Source organism: Cydia strobilella, chromosome 4, assembly GCF_947568885.1.
Source record: "Cydia strobilella chromosome 4, ilCydStro3.1, whole genome shotgun sequence".
Taxonomy (NCBI): domain Eukaryota; kingdom Metazoa; phylum Arthropoda; class Insecta; order Lepidoptera; family Tortricidae; genus Cydia; species Cydia strobilella.
In genome coordinates this window covers 7,337,275-7,365,231 of record NC_086044.1, presented here as the reverse complement: position 1 = coordinate 7,365,231, position 27,957 = coordinate 7,337,275, and the positions used below count along the sequence as shown (strand labels likewise).

At 36.9% G+C, this 27,957-nt stretch overlaps 1 protein-coding gene across 1 annotated transcript; it reads right to left on the bottom strand.

Moving 5' to 3' along the window:
• Positions 1-40: 40 nt before the first annotated feature.
• On the bottom strand, positions 41-27,058 carry LOC134740549 (abhydrolase domain-containing protein 2). The gene is made up of 7 exons (XM_063673065.1): positions 26,767-27,058; positions 23,641-23,813; positions 19,347-19,514; positions 12,482-12,665; positions 9,841-10,035; positions 5,023-5,177; positions 41-4,014 (listed from the first exon to the last, which is right to left on the bottom strand). Exons 1-7 carry the CDS (start codon positions 26,919-26,921, stop codon positions 3,752-3,754), a joined length of 1,293 nt encoding a protein of 430 aa, XP_063529135.1. The 5' UTR covers positions 26,922-27,058; the 3' UTR covers positions 41-3,751.
• Positions 27,059-27,957: the final 899 nt, after the last annotated feature.

Sequence of the window (27,957 nt, the reverse complement as noted above, 5' to 3'; positions counted from 1 at the left end):
CCTCTACGTAAGTAAAGTTGTAAAAATTAAAAGCAAGGAGTATTTTTGTTGATATTATTAATTAAAACGGTAACAACGCATAAACATTACAAAATATATACGTATTTTTATAAACGACATATTGTTTTATAAAAACACCAGCAGAAGTTTTTCCATACCAACAATTTATTGATTTTCAATCATTTAAGACACTCAAACTTATTGAAAAAAGAAACAATAACACCTACATTCATATTTCTTTGTATATATTATATATATTATATATTTATCAGAATAATTTTCTAAAGTATGAAACCCCAAAACCATTCATTGAAACATGTTAATATAACTTTATGTATTAACCCGTCAAACTTCATTTATCGTTATTTTAATCATATCTCCTGGGAGTCCTGGGTTTAAACTTTAAAAAACCATAAATCACACAGCTCTAAATTGTACTTTATATAATCCAAGTGTGTCATATATAAATTAGCCATTATAAGGTTGATTTTTCCTAACATGTTAGATGTGTCACACATATCATAAACATAAAGGTGATAAAGGCCACCCCACACCAGCGTCTACTCTACAGGGTGGCAAAAAAATAAGTGAATTCCCGTTGCAGGGAGGTTTTGGGATTATACTGAGCAACTTTTACTATGGGACCAACCATGAAATCGCGAAAAAAATTGGTCTGTTTTATACATTATAGCTGGTCCATTTTCTATGGGAGGGTACATTTTTTTCGCGATTTCACACACTAGTGCACTTATATTTTAGCCACCGTGTATATTGCTGCTGCTCGACGCAACGTTGGCGCAGCTGCCATTTTCCATAGCGCTGACTGGACGTCGACACTCAAAAGACGCTAGTGTGGTCTCTCTAAGTACCATAACTCACTTGACTCTTGGCTTCTGAGATCAGATGATTGGTATCACAAAATGTCTAAGCAATGGACGCAAAACTTGAATGCATTTTTTCCACATTTTGGTAGCGAACCCCTGGCTCGTTTTGGGAAGCAATCGGGAAAGCGCTAAAATGAGCAGGTAATTATGCAACATTTTTAAGTCCTTTTGACCGCCACTGTCGACCATAACCAACAAAGGTAAGGTAGACAGTACAAAATCAACCTTAATACATTCTGATAAAGTTTACTATTGTGTTATATACTTAAATAAAAACCGGACAAGTGCGAGTCGGACTCGCCTACCGAGGGCTCCGTAGTTTTTAGTATTTGTTGTTATAGCGGCAACAGAAAAACGTCATCTATGAAAATTTCAACTGTCTAGTTATCACGGTTCATGAGATACAGCCTGGTGACAGACAGACGGACAGCAGAGTCCGGTTTTTACCCTTTGGGTACGGAACCCTAAAAAGGGGTGGCGGTCAAATGCGGCAGTTTTCGTTAATTCATTGCAGCCACCGTATCATCAAGTCATGAATTATTCATCTCATTTTCGTAACTAGTAATGCTTCTTAATGTCATTAATTAACCTAAAAAACATCGATCAGAATCCACATTAAAACTAATTATGGATTTTATGGTAACAGTCTCACTGTTATCATTAATGAAACGGAATGTGGAAATGTGACTTCACCCTTCTTACACACTGGCATGGCGTTACACACACCCAGCTATAAAATAACTAGTATTAGCAATGTATGTAAAATGACACTGCAAATATGAACACATATTCTTCTACCCCAAATGATTTTTTTTAATTCAAGGCCGGATTCAAAATTGGCTTACATAATAGGCCATTTTCGACACATTAATATCTGACTTGACCTCACAAGAAAATTACACATCCTGGCCATCCTGACATAGAATCTACCCCTAAAAGTGCTGCTTATACAGAATGCTAATTTAGTCCACATTTCCAGTTTTTTTTACAGGTAAAATTGATTCATACATATTTACTGTTAATATATTTAGCAATTGCAATTAACACGGCAGTTGTGAACGATATTTTACCTCTATTTTCTGCAAACTGCGTTGTAGTATTTGTGCTTTAAATACATTACTTAATATTACTATGTGCAAAGTTAAATCATTACATTATTATTTTGAGTTAGGCGACAATAAGAAATGCAATATATTGACTCAGTATTAATTTGCAGCCATTTGATAAGTGTCAATTCCTAAACCTACTCGGAAAATGAAACTCATAGTTGGAAACAAGCACTAAAAAATCTCATTTGTAAGTACAATAGGGGACATTTGCGGTGAACCACCTTAAGGGCAAAAAATCGTTTAAACGCATGGCACTTAAAAATGTAGGTGTTGAAAAAAAGGGTTAGCTCAGGTAAAGTTTATTGCCGTCCATTGTCTTTGTGACGGGCGGAATTTGCAAACTAAGATAAATAAATAAAATATAATAATAAACTGTCCTTACTACCCATTGTTTGTTTCATTATCTGCTTTTACCCTTTTAATATCAAGATAAAGAATCCTAAATGCATCGTAATTGGTTATCTCTATGGGAGGCGGAGTTTAGCTCGCTCGTAAGGGTTGAGGTAAAACTGGTTCACCGCCAATGTCCCCGATAGTACCTACTTACCTAGCGCAAATAAAGTTGTGCATATTAATTTTGTTTAAACGTTTATAAAAGACTAACACTCAACATAAATATGACTCATTGCATTGCACACCACATTGTATTTGAAAGTATATCTATGTATAAAAAATCGCATCTTTTTTCCTTCACTAATAATATACTTGCAAATTTCCTTGACTACATCTACATATAAAATATCACAATATTGAAAACCAAGCTAACCGCTGCAGTTCGATTTGTATGGAATGGGTTATTTGAGATTATTCAGCAAAATGCCATTACATGGAATTTATCAATACTTTGACGATAACTGGTACACGTTTATCACACTCACAATTTCATTCAACTCTTTTATTTTAGTAATTTCTATGTGGTTATTTGGTTACTATCATGTATTTCTACCCGGGTTTCAACCGCTTCCTTAGTTCCGCTGCTTTAGTTTCCTGGTTGCATTATTAATCATATCCTGTAGGTCACGATTACCGTTATCACTTATTTTTGTAAAACGCCTGGACTTTAAAAAAAATGGTAATCCGTAACAACAGGTCATCCGACTAGGAACTGAGTGGTTTGAAACGTTGGTAGAAATATCCTGATGTCAGGGCCGTGTTGCATAATAAATTACAACTAATATTACAAGCGGAACTCCTTCAGGGAAATCAGAAAAGGAGCTCCGCTTGTAATATTTGTTGTAGTTTATTATGCAACACGGCCCAGGTTTCATCCTTGTACCTATTGCACGGACCTAGCGTACAAAGTTCCATGGACCAAGAAAAAAGTAGACTTCGTATACGTAAATAGTACAGAATGTCTTAGAATTTTATCTTTATATAGGGGTATCGTAGTTTGTAGAGTGAGTACAATCTCCAGTGCGATAATAATAATCTTATCATATAGTGAGTTAGTGACCGTAGATTACTTATTAGGCATCTTATCTCTTTTCTAAACAGAATACTTCCGCAAAAAAGAAATACTGCCCTAGTTATTCTCGACATAAAACATTCGCTCATTTTAGGTTCTACTGAATGCTGATATAATATCACGCTTCTGTTTACTTGGTCCATGGCAACTTATCCTAACCTATCTTTAAACAGTAAATACCTTCAAAAAGCTTCTCACACGCACACCTAAAACAATTGATAGTTGGCGTGACGTCAAACACATAGAACACCTGAGCTTGGCTACGAGCCAAATTGTCTTATGATGGTTGTATTCTATGATTTCACGGGTGTTTTATCCAAAGGATCCCTATAGACGATGGTGGCGGACTTGATGAGGTCAGGTTCGTCGTCGGAGATGTTTTCGAGGATGGATTCCTTAGAGGAGCACTTGTTGTGCGCCATGAGCAGGCCGCCGGCGAGCCCGACCAGCGCGCGGTCGAGCCACGTGACGGGGTTGGCGTATATCAGTCCGCCCTCGTAGAAGCCCAGGTGCCCGCCGTGGGCAAGCTCTAGGAACATTGTTTTGTCGTGGGAACCTGGAGAAAATAAAGTGTTTGTTATTTACTATTCTAAACCCTTTGACCGCCAAAGATATCAAGTGACGCACGTGGCTAAATCCAAAAATCAACGATGACTCGCCGCGTACGATAGGCGTGACGTTTAAAGGGTTAAGTTACTATTAGGATAGGATAAAACGTTATTACCGCTTCGGTGATATTCAGCTTAGGAAATTTGAAATAATATTTATTATCCGCGACGTCAGTTAGCCGCGGCCACGACCAATGAAACCTGTGTCGAAAAGTCGGTAAATAAAGGTAACAAAATAAATTCGCGTTAAACCCGATTGTAAATGTGATTTAATAATTATTATGTAGAGTAAACCCATAAACCTTTAAACGGATTCAAAGAGTGGTGACGGTTGTCATTTCGTCAATTTTTTATTTAATATTGGTGAAAGTGGTTAAATTTCAAAATAAACTAATAGTCAAGATCCAAATATATTGTTTTTCATTGATGAATTTTTGTTATTACTTATTACTATATTTTGACACCTCTCTGACTGTTTAAAATTCCGTCTGTCTAGCATATTCGGCACTGCACACTTTATCGATGACTCGAAATACTAGTATTAGTCATGGAAGCATGACTAATACTTACGTAACTGTTTACTCACTTATATTGTATGTGATTATGGTCAAAAGAGGAAAAATAAAAACGATGAATCCGTATGGATTATGGTAGGTAAGGTATTTCATTTCATTTTTGTCAAACAAAGGGACCCCTATGATGATACATGAGTCGCTTAACTTCAAACTCGGGTAAATCCATCGGTCAGATTATGCGATTTTGGTATTATGAAAAGTAATAATAGGGTAGATATTTGCTGAGAGGGTCGAATGGATTTACTCGAGTTTGAAGTTAAACGACACATACGTCGTTGCGCTTTGGCCATCCTGACAATATATATGCTCCCTGAAAGCGCTATCCCGGATGATTATTTAGTCCACAAGAATAATTAGTACATTTTCATTAGAAATACTTACTAGCAAACTCTCTGATGAGAGGTAACAGCGGTTCAGGTACTATGGGGTCGTCGCGCGCGTTGACGAACACCATTGGGGTCTTAATGTTATGTAAGTAGAAGGCCGATGAACTCCACTTGTAGAGTTCCGCTACAGACTCGAATCCATACACTTTTCTGTAATAAACAGTACAGATGTTAGTGAAAGGCTCGAATATATTATAATTTATACAATGTATATGCATAGGTATGGTATAACATGTAACGCTTAGACTCTTCAAGATGTAGAGCCGCAGAACAACTCGTACTTATTATAATTTCGAAGATTTATTAATTTAAGAGTCCCCGGTAAGCTTGGTTCTCCATACAAACGTAAGTAGTAACGCTCTCATTTTAAAACGACTAGCTAGATTGATCTGAAACTTTGTACTTACAATAGGATAAGGTATATATGCCTCTAATTAGTTTATGTAGCTTCAGATACTATCCACTCTACCATCGCTCACAGTGTAGGTAAGTATAGTATAGTAAGTTATAGTTAAAATGGAAACTTACAGAGAATCATTGCGAGATGATAAACAGTTTATGTCTACAAAAATGTATGAATTGGAATTCAAGTGCGAATGCGAACCACATTTCCCATCCAATTCCAATACCCTATTAGCGCATGTGAGAATCAGTGGCGTAGCGTGAACTAATCTAACCGTGGGCGAAAACGCATCTGCGAGGCCCTTTTCTTTCACTGTGACCGAAGGGGCCTCTCGCGAGGCCCCCCTTCGGGCGCGAGGCCGTGGGTGACGGCCCACTTCGCCCACGTCTAGCTACGCCACTGGTGAGAATTTATCATTTTTTTAATCGTACGGCTTACATTTCATTTTTACGCGTTATCTCGAGGTATGGAAGCAAATCTGCACATTTAATAGTACCTAATAATACTAAAACTGTATGCATTGTGATATGTTTGTAAATGCTATTGTTCTTGTCAGAGTAAACGACGCGTGGTTCATTAATTTGCACAAGTTACGTCAACCCATTATCCATTAGATATGTGATATCCTGATATCTTCCATTTCATCGCTCACAGCAAATTACAAACAAATTGTCACATTGACATTACTGGCTTCTAGAAAAAAACAGATTTACCCACATGGAAAATCAGATGTTTGATAATGGCTACTTTCACCGCGCGTTAGTGAGTACTGTGTACATATTCGTATTGGTTACCAAGCGACAGCGAGTCGAATGGTTAGGCAAACCAATGCTGTACTGATAGCATTACAATTCACATATCATCAATAGACTTTATCTCTCAGCAATAAGGTTTACGAATGGTTAGTCAACAGTCTCACACGATGTGACTTGGTCTTGACTATGCCTATTAGTAGGAGAGCGCCCTTTAGGCCGCTTTAGACGTCTGATGTTTTCACCGGACAATAACCCAATAATAGATTAAATTGTCTTAAAGGGCCTCTGCGCTGTTGGCTTCGGCCCCACGCACGCCTCCCAAAGGTCCGGGACCCCATGGTCCCGATATATGGAAAGGACAAATAATAAATAATGATTGTCCGTGTTAGTCCACGATGTCTTTATTCTTGGGTGTGTCTGCCGGTAGCTAATACATAAAACTGGACGTAGTCGCGTAACATGGTCTGTTGTCCAACGGATGTATACAAACGGCCTTATACTATTACGCAGACCATTCGCCTTGTCTTCGCTCTGTAAGCGACAGTAATAACAGCTCTCTCTATCGCTCGCCATGTTTTCTCCGTAGTGTAAAAAGGAAACCATACCTAATCGTGGAAAAGGGATGCTAATGTCAGCATGAACGTAATGTGTGTAATGGAAATGCTAGATTGCATTGAATGATCATTAGGTACGTGATTACTTTTCTTGACTGTCGTTATGTGCACAATACCATACATGGCCATCGCTACATGAACGTTATAAATAGGTAGGTACCTACTTCTGTAAGTATTAAATGCCGACAAGACTCACAAGAGACAACCATTTACGTCAATTATGTCTCTTATCACCTTGTCAGCTGTTTGTGTAGATTTTACCTACTAATAAATATTTAGTTATAACTTCATACAAAATTACAAACATAATAATAATATTTCAGCCTAAATACGTCCCACTGCTGGACACAGGCCTCCTCTAACGAACGAGGGATTGGGCTATAGTCCCCAGGCTAGCCCAATGCGGGTTGGGGACTTCACATACACCTTTAAATTACAAACCTATTATGAAATATATTTTTTATACCACGTCGGTGGCAAAAAAGCATACGGCCCGCCTGATGCAGCCAACGTAGCAGTCAACGTAGCCTATGGACGCCTGCAACATCAGATATATTACATGCGGGTTGCCGACCCTTTAAAAACCTGTACACTCCTTTTCTGAAGAACCCCATTCTGTAGGCCCCCGGGAAAACCTTTGCAGTGAGCTCATTCCACAGCCGAAGCGTCCGCGGGAGGAAATTCCTCTTAAACCGCACAGTACGCGACCATTTAGGTTCTAGGGGGTGAAATATCCCTATATAAGACTCTTGCTTATCATATGTATAGATAGGCATACAGATGTAGTGCATAATTCACATAATTGTTTTCCATCGTATTTTCTCGGAAACGTTCATATTTGTCATGCTGCTTCAGTCAACTTCAGTACTCATTGTACTGAGACTGACTGAAATAGCAAGACACGTTCGTACGTTTCCGTGAAAATACGATTAAAATTATTATGCACTATGCACTACATCTGTACATATATTTGTCCATACTACACCGTGACCGGGATTCAAACCCAGAACTTCTAGCTTCATAATAGGCAGTAATGACTCCGCTAAATGCGTCCTTAAGGCGGTTCCCTGACAGAAGGCGAAAAATCTCCTTATATGATGATGTTGATATTCGTAGACGTGAAAAATAAATATATGTAGTTCTAGACTATATTATCTTTAATAACATAGATTCCAATACACGAATTATGACACTTCGCTCGATACAATTAATTCCCAAAGTAACCTCTAACTCGGACTTTTAATCAAACTTTAATCGGTTACTTATTATGTGATACTATAAACAAAAAAAGAAGAAAAAAACAATCTTAACTTAAATAGTAATTTCATAGCTTTCGAATTTCGATATTGTAAGGTAACGTTTTTAAAATAAATAAAAATCGACAAAATTCGATCAAAATTGATACTTGGCGCGCATGATCTTTCCCGTTCTTTCTTGCGAAATGTAACAGTGACAGCGGCAAACCGATGGAACGGCCTTAAGAATATACAATTGTATCGCGTTGCGTGTATGTATTTTCGTTGACTTCTTTAAAAATGTAACAGCAAAGCAGATACCAAAATATCTCTAGGCCATACCAATAATATCATTATTACTACACGTGCAGCCATCAAATATTAGTATTGGATACAATGTTATACATATACCATTTAAAACTTTCGCGTTTTGAACACATATTAAATCACATTTACAATCGGGTCTAAATAAATAAATTCACGATAGACCCGATTGTAAATGTGATTTAATAAATGTTATACATAGTTTACCCTTATTGACTTTTATTGTAGGTACCTATTAATATCAATTAAATTAGTTTTTTGTTTGTAAAAACTAAGCCATAGGTTATCGCAGTATAGCCATTGTTTTTGTTTTTCTGATAGTTCTTTGCCATTTAGCGATACAGAGTTACATACGCATCAGTGCATGACTAAATGCTGCGGTTCTATTGCGACGTTTTAATAATAATAAATCCGTTTATATCGTTTTAATCCTCTTTTGATGCTTTGCTTACGGACCATTGCACCAGGGTCGCGAAGCTCGGAAACTCACCTTTAAGAATGAGATACTAATTTATGATAAAATACCTACGGGTGGGTGAGTAGATGTATGGTTGGTTGCTTCCGCAATCTATGGAACCATTCAACTGTTAATATGACTCTTTTGTTAGGTATATACCCTGGTAAGCCAATTTCGTCAGTAGAAAGGCGCGAAATTCAAAATTTTATAGAAAATTAATCTTTTGCGCCTAGGTTTGTTTATCAATACAATACCAGAGTATAATTATTAATGAAAGGAAACCTTAATGTGATATCACCTTCCCAAAGGATCCTTAAAAGAAATGAGGAAAGTCCCTTACCATTAGACGTGGCGCTTTTGACACTGCGCAAGCATGAGCAATATTAGCAAGCTTGAGTAACCCTCTTTAATTATGTCCGTAATTTCTTGACGCAAAAACCTGATTTGGCGAAAGCGGCAACCATAGCTGCAACACAATTGCAACCTTTCCAAACCCTTTTATTCTAGTTTTTGTGTATTGAATCAACGGGAATAGCAAATATGTATAGTAATGGGCCCCAGTAACTTTTTTCCTAAATAGGGACTGCCAAATCCCTACGCTAATATCATTTAAGAAATGGGCCATGGCCAGATGCAAAGAGCAGGTCAGGCTCAATAAGATATGTCACGTTATTGGCGGTCATTTTATATACATATATATATATATAGCTTTTGCCCGCGACTTCGTCTGCGTGGAGTTAGTAATTTGAATAGCTTATTTTTTATCCAATCTGCTTTTTATCGATTTCCCATACAAACTTCCACCCCCCTTTTCGCCCCCTTAAAGGATGATTTCTGGGATAAAAACTACCCTATGTCCTTCCCCGTGACTCAAACTATCTCTAATACCAAATTTCAACTAAATCGTCGGTTCAGCGGTTTAAGCGTGAAGAGGTAACAGACAGACAAACTTTCGCATGTATTAATATTAGTATGTATATTTATGTAGATGCTGTGCCATTGTAACCTAGAGTGCAGGTTCTTACCTAGAATAGGCCTCGTCCAGGTCGGGCAGGGTCCCGGCGGACACGATCATGTTCTCGTCGAGGCCGTACTTGCTCTTGATCTCGGGGCTGAGCAGGTTGCGCTTGTGCCGCGTGATGATGTTGCGGTAGTTGTCAGTCATCACGTATAGGTAGAACCGACGGAAGTTCTGCCATTGGAGCAAGTACACTAGAGAGCTGGAACAACAATTTGTTGTTATTACATGGGTTTTTGACTGAGTATACCTTCAAACCCTCGTAACTAGGTTTTAGCTATAGGTATATGATTGTAAGTAGGTAGACAACAAAAATAAATGAAAGTACTTATTCACTAATTACGCACGAGGATGAATCAGGTATTCAATGAGCGTCGAAAGTTTGAATTCATTAACGAGTTTGAATTAGTTACTCGAGATTTATAATTCAAATTAAATCTTGCACCATTCATTATTAGATTTCTATTAACTTCAATATTATCGTCATATCTTAGAATAATCAAATTCCTTTTTTTTTTCCGATCGAATTATTCAATATGTATAGGTACACGCAGTTTGATAAACATCAAGTGCCGATAAATTACATATGATTTTAACTATAGAACAGAATGCACCTGTCAATGCACGTGCATGTCATAATGCTGATAACGGATATTAGCCACAAGGTCTCGGTTATCGATGAAATCACCTGACAGGGTCAAAAGAATTCACACCCGGCGAGACGCTTTTTATTGACACGAGGTGATGTTAATTACATTACCTAGAACTTGACATTTGTCCAGTCATTAAGCTAATTTTACGGTTTAACTTACGTGTTTTTAGTCACTCGCGCGACATGATAATCATGCACTGTTAGTGCTTGAAAATGGACACGTAGGCTCTCCGAAACCTGTCGCGCGAGTGACTAAAAACACGTGAGTTAAGCCGGAAAATTAACTTAATGTTAGTATGTCTCACGATATTAATATTTATTAGTTCGCCGAGGGGACCACAGGATCCCTGACGCCAGGGCAAGGGAACGCTAGGATGGTGATGGAGTAAAGTGAACATCTAAAGCGCGTCATGTTTTAAGTTGGGAAAAAGGAATTAGCTAACATATGTGGCGACACGAACTACATTGATCGGTGTGAGAAAGTAATCAACTGTGTGGTTGGGAACATACCATAGGTTGACAAGTTTAATCCCAAGATCCAAACACGTTGGTATCGGTACATAAAAGTGAGAATCAAACTAATATTCTCTAATAGCAATTTAGGTTAAACTCTAGTTTGCTAGTCCCCCTTCAGTCATTGACACGTCCAATCCTGTATAACCAGCCAAAAGTACCAATAACTAGTTTTAGGGGGCCAATTGCAGGAACTTAACGAATGTGCTGCAGGCTTCTTGATTGTCTAACCTGAACCAGTAAAAGGGTCAAGCAAGTAAGCCGAGTAATTTTTAGGGAAATTCAGAGCTTTTATAGTTTTGTTATGCCCGTCAGTCCGTCCGTATGTCACAGGAAGCTTTACATGCCGGTCTCGAGAACATTCTCCGTTTTATATGGCAAACGATGTCACTCGAGAATATTCCATTACTTATCTGTTCACGAAATTATGTACCTATTCGTATTACGTATTTCATGCAAGATATGGTCGAGTAATAAACATAAACAGCACAAAAGTCAACTGTAATCATGCAGACTAACTAATTTACGTGGAAAAGGTATCGAATAAGATAATTAGTAATGCAAGACATCCAATTCTATAAATTAAACAAACTGTATCAATGCCATGTATTGTCCGCATGTATTATCGTGTCGCATCCCTGACATATGAAGATCCTTCCTAGTTCCTATCCCTGACTTATGGAAATGCCTTCTATTGTTATCCACAGGTCTTCCGTCCGTTCCTCGCCAAATGGCGTTATTCATAAACGCTTGTCAAATCTAAACAAGCCTATGATAATTGTTTGTCGTTATCCATATTTGTGTTTGTTAGAAGGCACAAAATTTAACAAAGGTTTGTAATATTTTATGAATAGGTAAGTATTTCGTGAACAATTTAGCCATTGAGCCTGAACCCGACCAGGGCTGGCTTCGTGTTTGTTGAGTGCTACTTACTCAATGCCGTTGTATCCCTGACATATGGAGATGCCTCCTATTATTGACAGGTCCACTCTACTGCGTTCCTTGCTTAAATATTTCGTGAACAATAGAAGAAGAAAAATCCACTGAGGCTGAATCTCATCAGGACTAGCTTCGTGTTTGTATAGCGCTCGTACTATAACAGCAACCCCCTTAACTGACTATCGTTGGGCCAATAAGGGGTACTAATTGTTAGACAACAGGGTGAACGATGGTACAAATAGTCTTAGTTGAGCGATACCAGCATTGGGCGACACTCCTCCTTTCGGGCATTCTCAGCTCCGTTCGGCTCAGCATTGCTCCGAGCGATTAGGGTTGGCATAACTTGACGTCCCGTTGCGTGCACGACCACAGATAGATAATGACTTGAATTTTGACCACCCTAAATAGCCGAAAGGAATAGTGCCATACATTAGAAAGGGACAGCATGATTCGTCCCTGAATCGCTGTCAAACTTCGGTTTTGTAGGAAGTGTCCTTTCTGTACGGTAGTACTATTATTTATTCTAAGCTGTGGCGATACTTACTCAATGGCATTGTATCCCTGACATATGGAGATGCCTCCTATGATGTTGGTGGGTCTGCTCCGCTCCTCGCCTAAGTATTTCGTGATCAAGTTGCCGCCGAGGCTGAATCCGACTAGGATTAGCTTAGTGTTAGGATAGCGTTCTGTCAGATTGTCTATCATGTAAGCGTAGTCGTCGGTGTGACCTACAACAAAATACATAGTTTTATAACCCGCAACAATTTTTGCCACATACTTTAATAGGACAATCAGTTAATAAACCACGCAAGAAATCGTGCGAAAACGATCTGAAAATATTTAAACTGGTGGGGACTATAGCCCAATAGACTTGCTTTTACCTGTAGTGTGGTGTAGGTAGAATGCCCAACGCTTTCATCACCAGTAACAATAATGCTTGCTTACCTCATTACTACTACATACTTGCCACGAACTGTCTTAATTAAGAGATAGGTTTATAATCTGAAATCTGACGATTTAATAAAAAAACTCGACGTCTATTACGTAAACCTATAAGTTGCGTATACGATTTACTGATAGGATACTATATCCTGAGGCTTATGTAAACCATGCAAGTTTGTTGTATTGTAGTTGCGATTGAAACCAGTCTCTTATGCCTATTTATGCTAAATGATGTTCCTAAATACTTAGGTATGCTTGTTGAGTCATAATCATAAGCCAAAAGTTATAAAATGACTGCAGACCCATAAACCGGTATTTGATCGTAACAAGGTCACAGGTGGAACAAACTTGTTAAAATCTTAATGGATCATTGTAAGTATATGTTTAAGACAATTGTTCAAATTGTCCCATCTCATTTGCTGTCAAGGTCACAGGAGTGACGCCTAGAGTCAACACGTGCAATGAGAATAGATATGTCAAATTCAAATAAAGACGTTTTTAGCACGTTTACAGACAAAGCTATTTGTTATGCATCCCTGCATACAAACTGCAGTGAATTATGAATTTGACTGTGTATTATTTGCCGGAATTCTTTAAGGGTTAGTTTTAACATTTGTTTTGTTATTTGTGTGTCATAATATGCAATACAATCAAAATGTGGTATGCCTAATGTTGGAAAAGTGATGTCGATACCGCCATAACGGCGTATCTTTTTAAAACCCAGTGCAAAACATTTAGTACTAATAGGTAGCTAGTGTAGCTACCGATACAGTTAATCTAGTAGATAATCTAAATTCTAGACTACGTTTGTCACGAATATTGTATACAATATGGTATTTAATTAACTAGTCAAATCAGTTTCTTTTTTCGAACTGTCAAAACCATTTTGCTCCTATGAAATTTATATGAAACACTAGCATGTGACGTCACAATCAAATTACCTACTTTTAATAGCTTTATTCTGGTTTTAAAATAGAAATTGTGTCTAAAAATAACTGCTGTCTACGTTTCTCTATTAATCTCCTGGTGCTTTATTTCATGCATGGTGTAATTTTTTTTTTAATACAGTCAAATACCCAATTCCAATTCTAAATTAAGGCTATTTATACCCTATTCCTTTATTCCAAATCTAAATTAATATAATAATAATAATAGACCAATTCGACCCCTCCGCTCAAAGGTTAAAGGAATAATTACACTAATTGACCTGAGGTGACAGGACACTGAACCTTTTAAACTAGACTTACCTAAATTGTATTGATTATTCTAATTAGTTAGCGTAACTTTGGTGGCTAACTGAAACTAAATTAGTTTGTTTCATAATCTGTTGATTAACTTTCGTGATAAAAAGCATAATTTGCATTTGAATTGTTTAAAAACAGTTCGTCTGATCACCCCCTGTCGATAAACTATAACCATTGTTTTATTATGAAATTCTTAATGGTATGGTAGATAAGCAATGAAGTACATAAACCATTTACATGTTTTATCTGACATATACTTATCATTTCACAGTATTTTACATGAAAGGTTTCTAATTATGTTTTGACTCGATTTTAAGAAATTCGAGTAGCTACTTAGGATATTATAAAGAAAAATTGTTCTAATCAAAGATGATAATTTTTTTATGGTATCAGTCGATCAGGTTTGTTTTAAGGATCAAATGTCTGTAATATGAGACCCATTGTCTTAACTGACTTTTGTATGTCACAAATAATGCTTAAAGTCAGGCACCCGAACTTTACTGAGCAAACGCTCTTACTCTTACAAAATAGCAACACATCGTGACGTCACTGTGTCACTTTGCTTAGAAGCCGTTTCGATGATGGAAAACAAGGAAATTGCGATTTTGTCGGTGAAATGTTGCGTTTATGTATATTGTTACTGTACAATATTTTTTTAAATAAAATGTAAGGAATCGAATGGTACTATTTTTTTTTCTATTTGAAAGTTTAAAAAAAGGTGTGAGGCTTGTGATAAATTGCTCTTTTTTATCTATTTAACTAGATTTAGTTCTAAAAACCGTGGGAGTGACGAAAGTAGGCTTGTTCGAGCTGCTGAGGTGAAAATATTAATCACGTTCATACAGTCGATGATTGCTCGACTTATTTTGCTCCATAACGAGGAGCATGGAGCGAGGAGGAGGGTGAGTGACCCGGTTTAATATATTTAATGTGAATATGTCAGTGCCTCACGGAAGTTTTGTTATTACAATAGTTCTGTTGCTTAGATTTAGATACTGGCAGACAGCGTACAACTATCTATCTTTCTTCAAATGTTGAAGAGCTTCTAATAGAGAGTTCTAATAAGAGAGTTCTAATAACATCTACTCGGATGGCGGCTATAATTATTTAGAATATCTACAAAATTTGAGCGCAAGGAGTAAAAAAACCGGCCAAGTGCGAGTCGGACTCACGCACCGAGGGTTCCGTACTTTTTAGTATTTGTTGTTATAGCGGCAACAGAAATACATTATCTGTGAAAATTTCAACTGTCTAGCTATCAAGGTTCATGAGATACAGCCTGGTGACAGACAGACAGACAGACGGATAGACGGACAGACGGACAGCGGAGTCTTAGTAATAGGGTCCCGTTTTTACCCTTTGGGTACGGAACCCAACATGTGTCAACTATTACCCTATTATATTGTCAGTCTCTATTTAAATTAGGTATGTTAGGTGTGCAAGAAAGAGTACTGACTTTAAATTACTACTGCAGCCGGGCTAGCACATGATTGGCGCGATAGTATCTCGCACCAACATAGACTACCCGTCCCCCTTTAATTCATACAGTTAGTAAAAGACGGGTAGTCATCTCGCGGCGAGATACTGTCGCGTCAATCATGTGCTAGGCCTACTGATCACTTTAAATAGTGGAACCTTATTATTTACGAACTGACATATTAAACAGGTCCTTGCATTTTGTGTATACATTTCTATACTACTTACTACTAGATACTTATTCGATAAACTCTTAAGTATAAAAAATAATCTACTTTTTTAAAGCTTTTACCTACCTACATAATTACTACACAGTAAACAAAACAGAAAGAAAAGGGGCATGCTTAAAACATTTGAATGTTTAATAAAATTGAATCACCGGCCGGTATGTCCGAAAGACGGTGAGTCGAGCTGACCTTGCGACTACATCACGGTTGGCTATTACCTACTAATTCCTTATTCATTCAAACCATTCACACATTTTAAATCGATAGATATATTTCAACGGCATAAACGGTAACGATGACATAATAGCCTGTTGCCTGTGGCCCACCCCTGACAATATTCAATAATTTTATCCCGTATGCGGGAATTATAACTACACTATACTAGGTATATAAATATGTATAGTATCTATGTATGTATGTTTATTTGTATTAAATATATGTGTAAGTTTATCAATATAGTTTATATTAATTTAGTATTGGTTACAAATTCATTTACTTTAAAAGACACTGCACCTACTTAATCTTTCTGGTTTAACCCATTGGTTGACTGGTAGAGAATGCCTTAAGGCATTAAGTCCGCCTTATGTACCTTCATGTATTGTGTAATAGTTTAAATAAATAATTATTATAATTATATCTCTCCAATTCACTTGATATACAAAAACGTTTAGGAAAACGATTAGAAAAAATGCGGTGAAGGCCATTAAACTTTATCGAAACCAATTAGTTCTTCATTTAAATCTTGTGCAATAATTAAATCCCGACCAGGAATATATGATCATTGTCAAGAGGGCGCTGTTATTTTCTTGTATAGGGTGACAGACAGTTCAGTATAGTATCAAAAAATTAGTTCCAGTGAAATTCCGCAACATGGTGCGTGATCATATATTCCTAGTCAGGCTTTATATTTCATAATCTATTTCATAATTTATTTATGGAATCCATGGTTTACATTTGGTGGTACATACATAGTGGGTTTCACATGGACCCTGGTAGGGCACAGCAATAGTCTTAAATCTAAAGTATGCTAGGTATTAGTATTAATGTAATCATTATATAAACTAGATCTTATGACAATGGTTAAGAGATTGTAATTTAAAATTATATTGCAACAAATTTATTAATGTCTTGGAGATATTATTAACAATTAAATTTAACATTGAAAATGTAGGGTATATAATATTTGTTTATTTAATAGTTATGTCAAGAATGTCAATGTGTATGCATAGCTATAGGTAAGTTTGGGCATTTAATAGGTGCTGTTACTGCTGTTTCACAAGAAGTGCAAGCGCGCACATATTTTATATAGGGCGTGGCGCCACGAGATCCATTAAAAGGTTCCGTTATCGAGGTAAGCTTAAATACGCATGTAATGTGATTTAAAGGAATGTGAATTCAAATGGAAATGAACCACCACGAGCGAACTTTTAGAACTCCCGTTCACTCAGCTTTGTATGACCTTCTGTGCTACCGAATCTTAAATTCCGAAGTTAAAGCATGTGAATCTGTCCACCACTTCATATTTTGTATGCACGGGTGATTCTTTAGGTTTTCCGAAACGTGAGTTCGAATCTCACTGAAGTTGGCGCATTTTTCCATTTAATTTAAAATTTATAACTTCGCTAGCAGATATCTCTGCTTGAAAATCGGCAGGAGGCAATGAGGAATCAATACGCAAATGAATTAAATCAACGCAGCATATGTCAATATATCTATCACCCATGTAATTACTAATATCTCTCCTCTTATTAAGCGCGCCGAGTTTTACCTAAACGAAGGGAAAAGTTATTTCAAGAACTGTAGTCGATAACACCTAATCATAACATCTAATCTTAATATTAACTTATCACATTTCCAGTATTTTTTTTCCCAATGTTTTGGATTGCTAAGCACTGAAACTGGGCCAGACAAAACAACATTCAAACAAGAAGTAAATTAACAATAGAAACTTATAAGTCGCATATTTTACGCTTTCTCTTTCAACAATTAAGCTAAGTACGAGTAGATACGTAAAATGGGCTTGGGAACTTTCGAAGAATTTTCAAATTCCATATGTTGATTACAAAAGTTAGTCCATCATTTACTATGTAATTATCCGAGTAAAATTACGCCGATATCCGACATTCGTTTCACAGACAACTATTTGCAGATGGGATTTTCGACAGATAATCATAGCTATCTTGCGACAGTTGCGACTCGCCCTGGCAACCTAAGGTGTAATGATCAATTAGGTTGATCAACTAGATATAGACATAATGAATGAACAAGTTACAGGTATGGTATCTAGAGCTACAAGTTAGGCTAAACAAAGCCTATCCCGCAGGTAACTGATCTAGGTAAACTAACACATGGACAGCCGGTAGAATTGAAGGAAATTGATTTCCGCCGCTCACGATTATGGGACACTTGCAACATCATCTCTCAGGCCGGGAAGCAATCGCTTGCTAATCGGATGTATATCCCATTGCATCAGATATCCGACTCTAACTTATCGATTACAGAAACCATACTTTAAATTGACGTACCATACCATATGAAAATTAAATGTTTTTGCCAGTTGTGTATCGACCCACATGCTGTGTTGTATCGCTTGGGGCGTTGCTATGATAGCATCAGTCTATATTGTCTAGGTAATGAGTACCAATCACAGATAAATTGCTTTGAATTAAACGTTTGCCAAGTATACCTACCTACATTCGTGGTACGAGAGCGGGTTGATAAGTTTCCGAAATGAAGACGAAAAAACAAAGATATTTGAATCTGACTAATTTATTTTTCTACATATGCTCCTTCTAGCTCGATATAACTAAACCTAAGCTTTTCCGGGGCCATTATTCCATTTTCATATAATTTTCTATAAAGGCCCATTAAAATAGTCATTTCTGGCGTCAATTATTTTGGTGTTGGTGGATTTTTCTGTCGTATTAGCCATTAATGAAAATTGGACACATATTAAGTAAGTCGCGGGGGTCAAAATCCTGCGAATGTGGCAAATGGAGTATTCATTCGAACTAGAGTTTTGAATGATTCACGGTTAGTTTCACTAGACTTATATTGACCGGGATATAGAACTTTCGAACTTTTACTTTTTTGGTCGTTTCTGGGATTCAACTCCTGAGACACGCCAACACGCCATTGACGCTTTGTCGTCTTCATATGAAATCATCTACCTAAGATCGGACGGTACTAAAAGAAGGTTAAGAGTCCCCTATGGCACGATGCAACACAGTTTTAATGTGGGTTTCCGTTTTTTCCTTTTTAAACTTGAAACTGTATGACAACTCGATCTCAGTTTTCTCCATTTTCATGAAAATGAAAAAACTGACTCACTTTAACCCTCAATATTTTTTTGAAAAACAAATAAACATGAACAGTTTTTTTTAAATACTTATTGCAAATTACGATACAGAAGGAATTTATATCAATATTTTGAAATTTTGTATGGAAAAAATTACAAGTGCCTAAATAGTTATGAGCGGTAGTGTACGTTGTAGAAAGCCGATGTGAAGAATGTACTCACCGTAAGAGAATATTCGAGCCCCAGTAACAGGCACGCTGTTAAGCGCGCCTATGTGGTTGAGCACGGCGCAGCGGTAGCCGTGCCACTGGGAGTAGTGGACGTAGGTTCGAATGTACACGCTCTCCGAGGTATTGCCAATGCCAGGGCATATTGCCACTGTCACGTCGTCTGTGGACAATCAACGTCTTTGAATTTTCTGGAGGTTACAAATAAACAAGGCAAAATTGGAAACAGGATTAAACCCTAATAGGATCACCATTTGTGTTCTAGATATGTAAAGTACCTACCGAGAGGTTCCATTCCACACTTCGTGTAGATTTGACCGTACCTATATCGACTTGGAATTTGGGTCATAGATGAACATGTTATACTGGTAACTGTTAATAAGCTAAGAATTAAGCCACATGTCTGTAACATGAATCATGATTCGGCTATTCGCTATATACTTTCTCATCATCATCATCATCTTCCTCGCGTTATCCCGGCATTTTGCCACGGCTCATGGGAGCCTCAGGTCCGCTTGACAACTAATCCTAAGAATTGGCGTAGGCACTAGTTTTTACGAAAGCGATTGCCATCTGACCTTCCAACCCAGAGGGGAAAACTAGGCCTTGTTAGGATTAGTCCGGTTTCCTCACGATGTTTTCCTTCACCGAAAAGCGACTGGTATAAATATGAAATGATATTCCCTACATAAGTTCCGAAAAACTCATTGGTACGAGCCGGGGGTTTGAACCCGCGACCTCCGGATTGAATCTCATATAGAAAGTATATAGTACTTTCTCATAGGCACCAGGTTTGAACAATGAACTTTCTATGAATGAGTACTAGGTACTGTCTCTATTATATGTTCTGTTTGTAGTAACCTTTCAAATTATCTTACAATTCATTACCTACAAAGGGCCCTTTTCACAACGAACACAATAAAGAATTGAATGCTAGTGAACTAGATAACTCGTCTAGACCAGTGTACCTATTGAAATGTCACTTTCTAACATGTAATGATTTTGAACAAGATATGTCATGCCAAATATAAATGGGACTCCTGACAATCCTGACGTACTTTTATCATGGCAAAAAAGCAAACGTGAGGCGAAAGACTGATGTAAAGAGAAGCAGTCGTTTTAAATACAAGATATTTCTTATTAAATTGAATCGACCCTTAAGTAGTTGTTTAATCAAGACGGTAGTTCCGTGCAAGAAAGTGTTTGACTTCCTTCGCAAGTGCGGCATCGTGATATTTTAGTTCCTGCTATTTGTTATTGTTATGAACGCTATGTGTTATTTCAGTTAGTCTTATCGAGAACGGAAAATACTTACAGAATACTAACAGTTTTCATACTACGAAACATGAAAATAACATTTATGCATTTTTAAAATCAGCTCTTGAAAACGATTTCGTAAATTGTCCATTTGTTCAATATTCTGGACTTTGGAACAAGGGCTTTAAATCGGTCTAGCTGGTTTTAATTCTTTGGAAAAATAACATAACCGTTTTAGTTAGCGTTATATCAGAAAATAAATACTACTTCTTGCTACACAAACCATCTACATCTTAAAAGCTGTATGATGAAAGTCCTAGTAAAAGAAAAGAACCAACTGGTAAGTCAACCTTACGTGAACATGCAACCGCTAAACACAACTTCAAATCTCTACATTTGGTTTTTACCGCCAACATATGAAATTCTAAAATCGTTATATATGCCACTCTACCGCTCTTGAGTATTCGAGTGACGGAAAAGCATAGATAACATTTTTCGATTTTGGCGATAGGCCCGCTGATAATGTTGACATAACTATTACTATACTATAACTAGTTACATCGTTACAGATGATAAGATGTCACCTCCATTATTAGCACGTGTAAGGCAACGGTGATTCATGCTTATGATGTCATAGCGATGATCTGAGGGCCTACCGCGAACCACGTTCGACGTTTTGCCTCTGTCACACTTGTAAATTCGTACGTAAGTGTGACAGGGAGGCAACACGTCGAACGCCCTCTGGTAAGTATTATATTGTACATTTAGACGTTGTCCCTATCGCCGCCACGCCCCTATCCCGGAATTGCTATAGGTACACGTATATTTATATTATGTAGGTACATTTAAAGTACGTATATTTATATTATGTAGGTAAAGGTTAACTGGAAGAAATCCCTTAAAGGGATAAGTTCGCCTTTATACTACCTATTTCTGTGCTGCCATATTTGTGTTCTGTTTTGTACAATAAAGAGTTTATACATGCATACATACATACATTTTCACCTCTAAATTAAATAACTAACTTATAAAACTTAAAAACTAAAACTAAAAATAAATAAAACTAATCTTAAAATAAATAACTAAAAACTATTCCCCTGCGGCATGGTGCCGTAGATGCTGGCAGCATTTCCTCGCTGTATCGCAATGCTTACTCTTTGTGCGAGGTAGCTGCCAGCTCTACGATCACCGGTGACGTCTGTTATTCTTTTAGCCAATTCCTTAAATAGTGTAGACGCGTTCGGACCCCACGGGCCAAGGCTCTCGACGCCAAAAGGTAAGAAATCGTATTCGGGGCCGAGACCCCTATATTTTTATTATGTAGGTGATATTAGATATACTAAGTTTCAAGGTATGGAACCGATCGGGCGGATATCGAGGTCCTATTATTTGAATGTTCCAAGTATTCTGAGGAAACGGACAATATTTCTGACATGACGAAGAATGCCGGATTAGTCATACCTACCTAAGCTGCTTCGAACGTGATTGTCCAGTATTAGTAAATATTAGACGATTTTGTGTAGGTAGGTGTTTGTCAACACCAGAGACTAATAAGTTGCGTTGCATCGAAATAGGCGATTCACACACTGCAGATAATGCCTTCAAAGCGATCTGCTTCGGTGACTGCGGTGAGCAGAGCAGAGCGAATGTATGTAATTAAAGTAGGTATATATGTTCATCAGTCTGTTAATAAAACAGCTTGTTTGACTGATGACTGATGTATATACTTTTGTTTAAAAAAATGGTACCACACAGTACACACTGAATTGCTTCGGCGCACGGGACGATTGATAGGTATGTCCAAAGAGGATATAATAAGATTTATCCATATATAAATACATTTTGTGGTATTTTTATACATCTTCATTTTTAGTTTTAATCGTGTGTCGATAGATGACAGTGAATTTACTGTGGCTACAAAATTAACTATGACAGTCAGTATTGTTCTATCCTATTATATCCTCTTTGAATTGTTCCCAATTCTACAGACTTCTTTTACAGATTCCCATTTCTACAGATTCTCACTACTACATAATTCCATCTCTACAGATCCTACAGATTCCCAACTCTACTGATTCGTAATTCTACGGATTCCCAATTCAACAGAATCCCAATTTTACAGACTCTTTATCGTTCTTTTCAAAAAACATTTCCTTCACAACTTAACCGTTTCAGGGCGGTTTGCCCTTCGGGCATCTGAAGCTACCTAACCTACCTACCTATTGATTTAGTGTGATATCCGTGAAAACTGTAGGATTGGGAATCTGTAGAAATGAAAAATTGTGAAATTGGGAATCCGTAGAATTACGAATCAGTAGAGTTGGGAATCTGTAGGATTGGGAATCTGTAGAAATGAAAATTTGTAGTATTGGGAGTCTGTACTATTGAGAATCTGTAGTATTGAGAATCTGTAGAAATGGAATTCTGTAGTATTCGGAATCTGTAGTATCGCAAATCTGTAGACGTGGGAACAATCCCAATTCCCAAATTGGAAAACTTTATCAGTAACTGGTCTTAGTTTTTAATATACAAATGTTTGTGTATATCGTCATCATCAATACGTCAGTATGATATATACATGAATATCTGGGTTCCGATGGATTAATTTAATTTTTTTATTTATTTATTTAAGAAACAAACAGTCTTTTATAGTTATACATAACACTGGGAATTTTCTTAAAGCTAGGGGTACAGTTTACTTAATGAAAATATTTTAACATCATGTTTAATAAAGTTTCTACAGAGTAAAACAGAGCTATTTGTGCAAACAAGAACAAAAACAATAACAATAATAATGAAAAATAAAATGCAAGAGTATCAGGGTATCAGGGAAAAACAAATGCAAGAGTATCATATTAAACAGCTTTTTTGAAATGAAATGAATGAAACAGATAAGATAAGGTGGTAGAGTCACTAGTTTTATGTCTAGATAATGTCAATACCTTATACTTATACTAGTAGGCATGGAAAATATTTTAAAATCTATATACATTTTGCTGTTTACGGGTCCTCATCTTAATCATAGGACATACCTTCATGTTCAGATCCCATAGGTTCGTACAGATCGTAGGTGAGCGTCGATTTATCGGGTAGCACTAGGGATATCCGAGCACCAATGGGCCAGGGGCAGCGGACCCGGCCGATGAGACTGTGCAAGATAGTCTGCACATGGCCACTGAAGCCCCACAAACGGGTTGGGATGTAGCTGTAAATAAAACTTGTGGTTAGCATCTTCATCCTCTGATAAAGATGAATTGACAGCTACTGTTTCAGAGCCCAGGGTCTCCTTTCTGACTTTTCTCTTACACTGCATGGTATTCTCATTTACAAGACCGTTGGTTTGACGACTGGTCTGGCCTAGTGGGTAGTGACCCTGCCTGTGAAGCCGATGGTCCTGGGTTCGAACCCCGGTAAGGGCATTTATTTGTGTGATGAGCACAGATATTTGTTCCTGAGTCTTGGGTATTTTCTATGTATTTATGTATTTGTATATTATATATATCGTTGTCTGAGTACCCGCAAACAAGCCTTCTTGAGCTTACTGTGGGACTTAGTCAAACTGTGTAAGAATGTCCTATAATATTTATTAATTTATTATTTCTCTTAGCAACTCCACTGGCTCTACTATTTAACAAAATATTGCGGGACAAAAAAATACCATCTACCTGGACAGAGTCAAGAATAATCCTGCTATATAAAAAAGGGGACCCGAAGGATGTGAGCAACTACCGTCCAATCAGCCTATTGCCCACACTTTACAAACTGTTTGCATCATGCATAGAAAAAAGATTAGAGGCCAAAATCGAAGAACACCAGCCCATCGAGCAAGCAGGTTTTCGAAAAAATTACAGCACAATTGATCACATCCATACAACACAACAAATTATAGAAAAATTCCAAGAGTTAAAAAAACCATTATCCGTTGCATTTATTGATTATACCAAGGCTTTCGACTCAATAACCCATGAAAGCATATGGAAGGCATTAGAACAACAGAACATACCCAAACAATACATAGATATAATAAAAAACATATATTGTAACAGCAGGAGCAGAGTGAAGTTAGACAGATTGGGCCCAGAGATAAAAATATGCAGAGGGGTAAAGCAGGGCGACCCCTTGTCACCTATGACACTATGAAAGACCTAAACTGGAATAAAAAAGGTATCTACATCAATGGCCAGTTTCTTAGTAATCTACGCTTTGCAGACGATATTGCTATCTTCTCAGAAACGTCAAAACAACTGAAGGATATGATACAAGAATTGAGCACTCTTAGCAACAAAATCGGACTAAGATTAAATGCTTCAAAAACAAAAATTCTCACTAACAGTATAAACACACCTATTGTAATAGACGGAACACAACTTGACTATAAAGACCAGTATATATACCTGGGGAAGCTGATATCTTTCAAAAAGTCAAGACACATAGATGAAATAAACCGAAGAATTAAACACTCATGGAACAAATTTTGGTCCTACAAGGAAGTATTAGAATCAGACCTCCCTCTAAAAATTAAAAAGAAAGTAATGGACTCATGTCTTCTACCCTGCCTCACCTACGCAAGTCAAACGTGGGTATACAACAAAGAAACAAAAAATAAAATTCAAATTTGTCAACGAGCTATGGAGAGGAGTATCCTAAACATCAAACAGAGAGACAGAAAAAGAAACACTGATATTAGAAAAAAAACGAATATTATAGACTCTCTACAATATGCCAAACGCCTAAAATGGAAATGGGCAGGCCACATAGCCGCTACACAGACAATAGGTGGACAATAAAAGCTACAACTTGGAAAGGCCCAGTAGGCAAAAGGGAAGCAGGAAGACCAAAAGAACGGTGGGCAGACGAAATATCGAAAGTGGCCGGTAAAATCTGGATGGAGACAGCCAAAGACCGAAGTTGCTGGATAAAGTTGGAGGAGACCTTTACCCGAAAGGGGCCTTAAATAAAATAAAAAACAACTATTATCTTCAACAAACTTTAATAACAACTGTTTATGAAAGTATTATAAAAAATATATACAAATAGACTAAGTTTACATAAGGAATAAAGAAGGTTTATAATAATAATAATAATGTAAGTTTGTGACCCAAAGGCGGATATGTAACGTAAACAAATGAATTTTAAACACGGGGGCCACTTTTGGGGGGCAAACCCCCCAAATCACTGGCCTGTATCTGTTTTTTTCCCCAATAAAGAAAAGAAAATAAAATAAATGAGAAAATTAAAAAATAAACTTTTTCAAACTATATCGTGTTACATATCAAATGAAAGAGCTCATTGTGAGAATCTCAAATATATTTTTTTTATAATTTTATGATAAACAGTTTAGAAGTTATTCAAGAAAATAGGCAAAAAATTACCATTCCCCCCTTTATCTCCGAAAGTACTGGGTCTAAAATAAATAAAAAAAATACACAAAATAGATCTTTACCTATAGGTTACAGGAAAACCTATTAGAAATGTGCAGTCAAGCGTGAGTCGGATTTAATTACTTAGTTTTTGATCCGGCCCCTACAGGTTTTTTAAAGACATTTCACTCATGTTTCACATAAAAAATACATTGTTTTTAATTATGTCATGTACCCTTGGAACGCGAGTCCGACTCGCACTTGGCCGGTTTTTTTTAATACAGAACGTACAATTTACGGCTGTGGCCTTCATTGCTTTTTCTAGATCATTCATTGTCATCACATTGAAATTTTTTTTTCTAACACAAAGTACATATTCTAGGTCATTTTAAGAAAATATCATGTAGACATTTTCTTACCACCTTAAATTAAAACCACCACCACCATGTGACCATGTGGGATGAGATCATGTAGATCTATGAACTATGAACCTATTACGTTTGCTATTACTCAGTAAAATAGTACCGACTTATATGATTTCAAATTAGATATTGCCTCATATTTAGCAGCTGATTGGCCAAGCAAATTGAGAGAGCAACATGAGACCCTGAATAATCAATCAAGTATACAGTTTTCGTGTTACCAATCCTTAGTACACGAATATTTCCATCAGCAAGCTTATCATATCATTGCTCCAAAAATAATATGACATCATCATGCACGCTTCGAACTAATGAAAGCGTAGGTATCTACAAAAAATGTTACAGTTATAAAACTATAACACTGTTTTCTACTTACGGTTCGTAAAGGAAAGGTGAAACGAATAAGATATTCTCTATAAAACTTCGATCCCTTCCGTAAATTACGGGTTTCTGTGGCTGGCTGTTAACATTCAGTATACGAAATAGTACACATAATATAACAGCCACAACAGCTAGAAGTACTGTAGACATTTTGCAGGACGTCTGGTACACAGTTTTACTTTAAAACATACTTTAGCTAATAAGTTCACTACAGCGATTAAGAAAAAGCGATCAGGGAAATAGTAATATAACTAGGCCATGAAGCCTCCCTTCGCCGCCACGACAAAATGACAACTGACTCAAGTGAGTTGAGTTTTGTTTGTCAAATGTCAATGGAAACGATCTACGATTGGCCAGCGTGCAATTGCTGACAACCTCAGTGTTGCCGGTTGATTGTTTATTATTTAATCCCCTGAAATATTCTCAAAAATAGAAATAGAACAAGATATATAGTTTGTCAAAGGACTGTCTCATTTCAAACATAGACAGAGAGAATCATACTATCTTTGTCTTACACTAGTACTAGCGCCCAAAAGAAAGGGATGAGTATAATTTTCCTGGTTGTTACTGACTGACAATGGTTTGACCAACTATAGTTGGTCAAACCAAATTTTCAGTAAATAAGAACAAAAGAAAAATACACAACCATTTCTTTTGGGTGCTAGTACTAGTGTAAGACAAAGACAGTATGATTCTCTCTGTCTAGACAGTCCTTTGACAAACTATAACTTGTCTGCAATGATTTTGATAGCACACGCAGTTATTTGTACGTCATAATTTCATAGAAATCAGATAAAAAATATTGACTAAAAAATGAAACATTTAGAAATACCCAAATATTTATTTTTCTTGAGGCTTGTAAAATTTGTACAGTCAGCAGATAGACAGAGAGTCATACTATCTTTGTCTTACACTAGTACTAGCACCCAAAAGAAAAGAATGAGTATAGTTTTCTTTGCTTTTATTTACTGCCGATTTGGTTTGACCGACTATACAATACTTAGTACATGGCACAAACTACTAAGAAGATACTACGTATGTACATGGGGCCCATTTCTCAAACAATATTAGTCTAATACATATTATTATTAGTGTGTTGTCATGACAACCCATACGATTTGGCCCATTCCCCATTTCTGGAACGATATTAGTCTAATACAGTGGTTCCCAAAGTTAACTGAGAGAA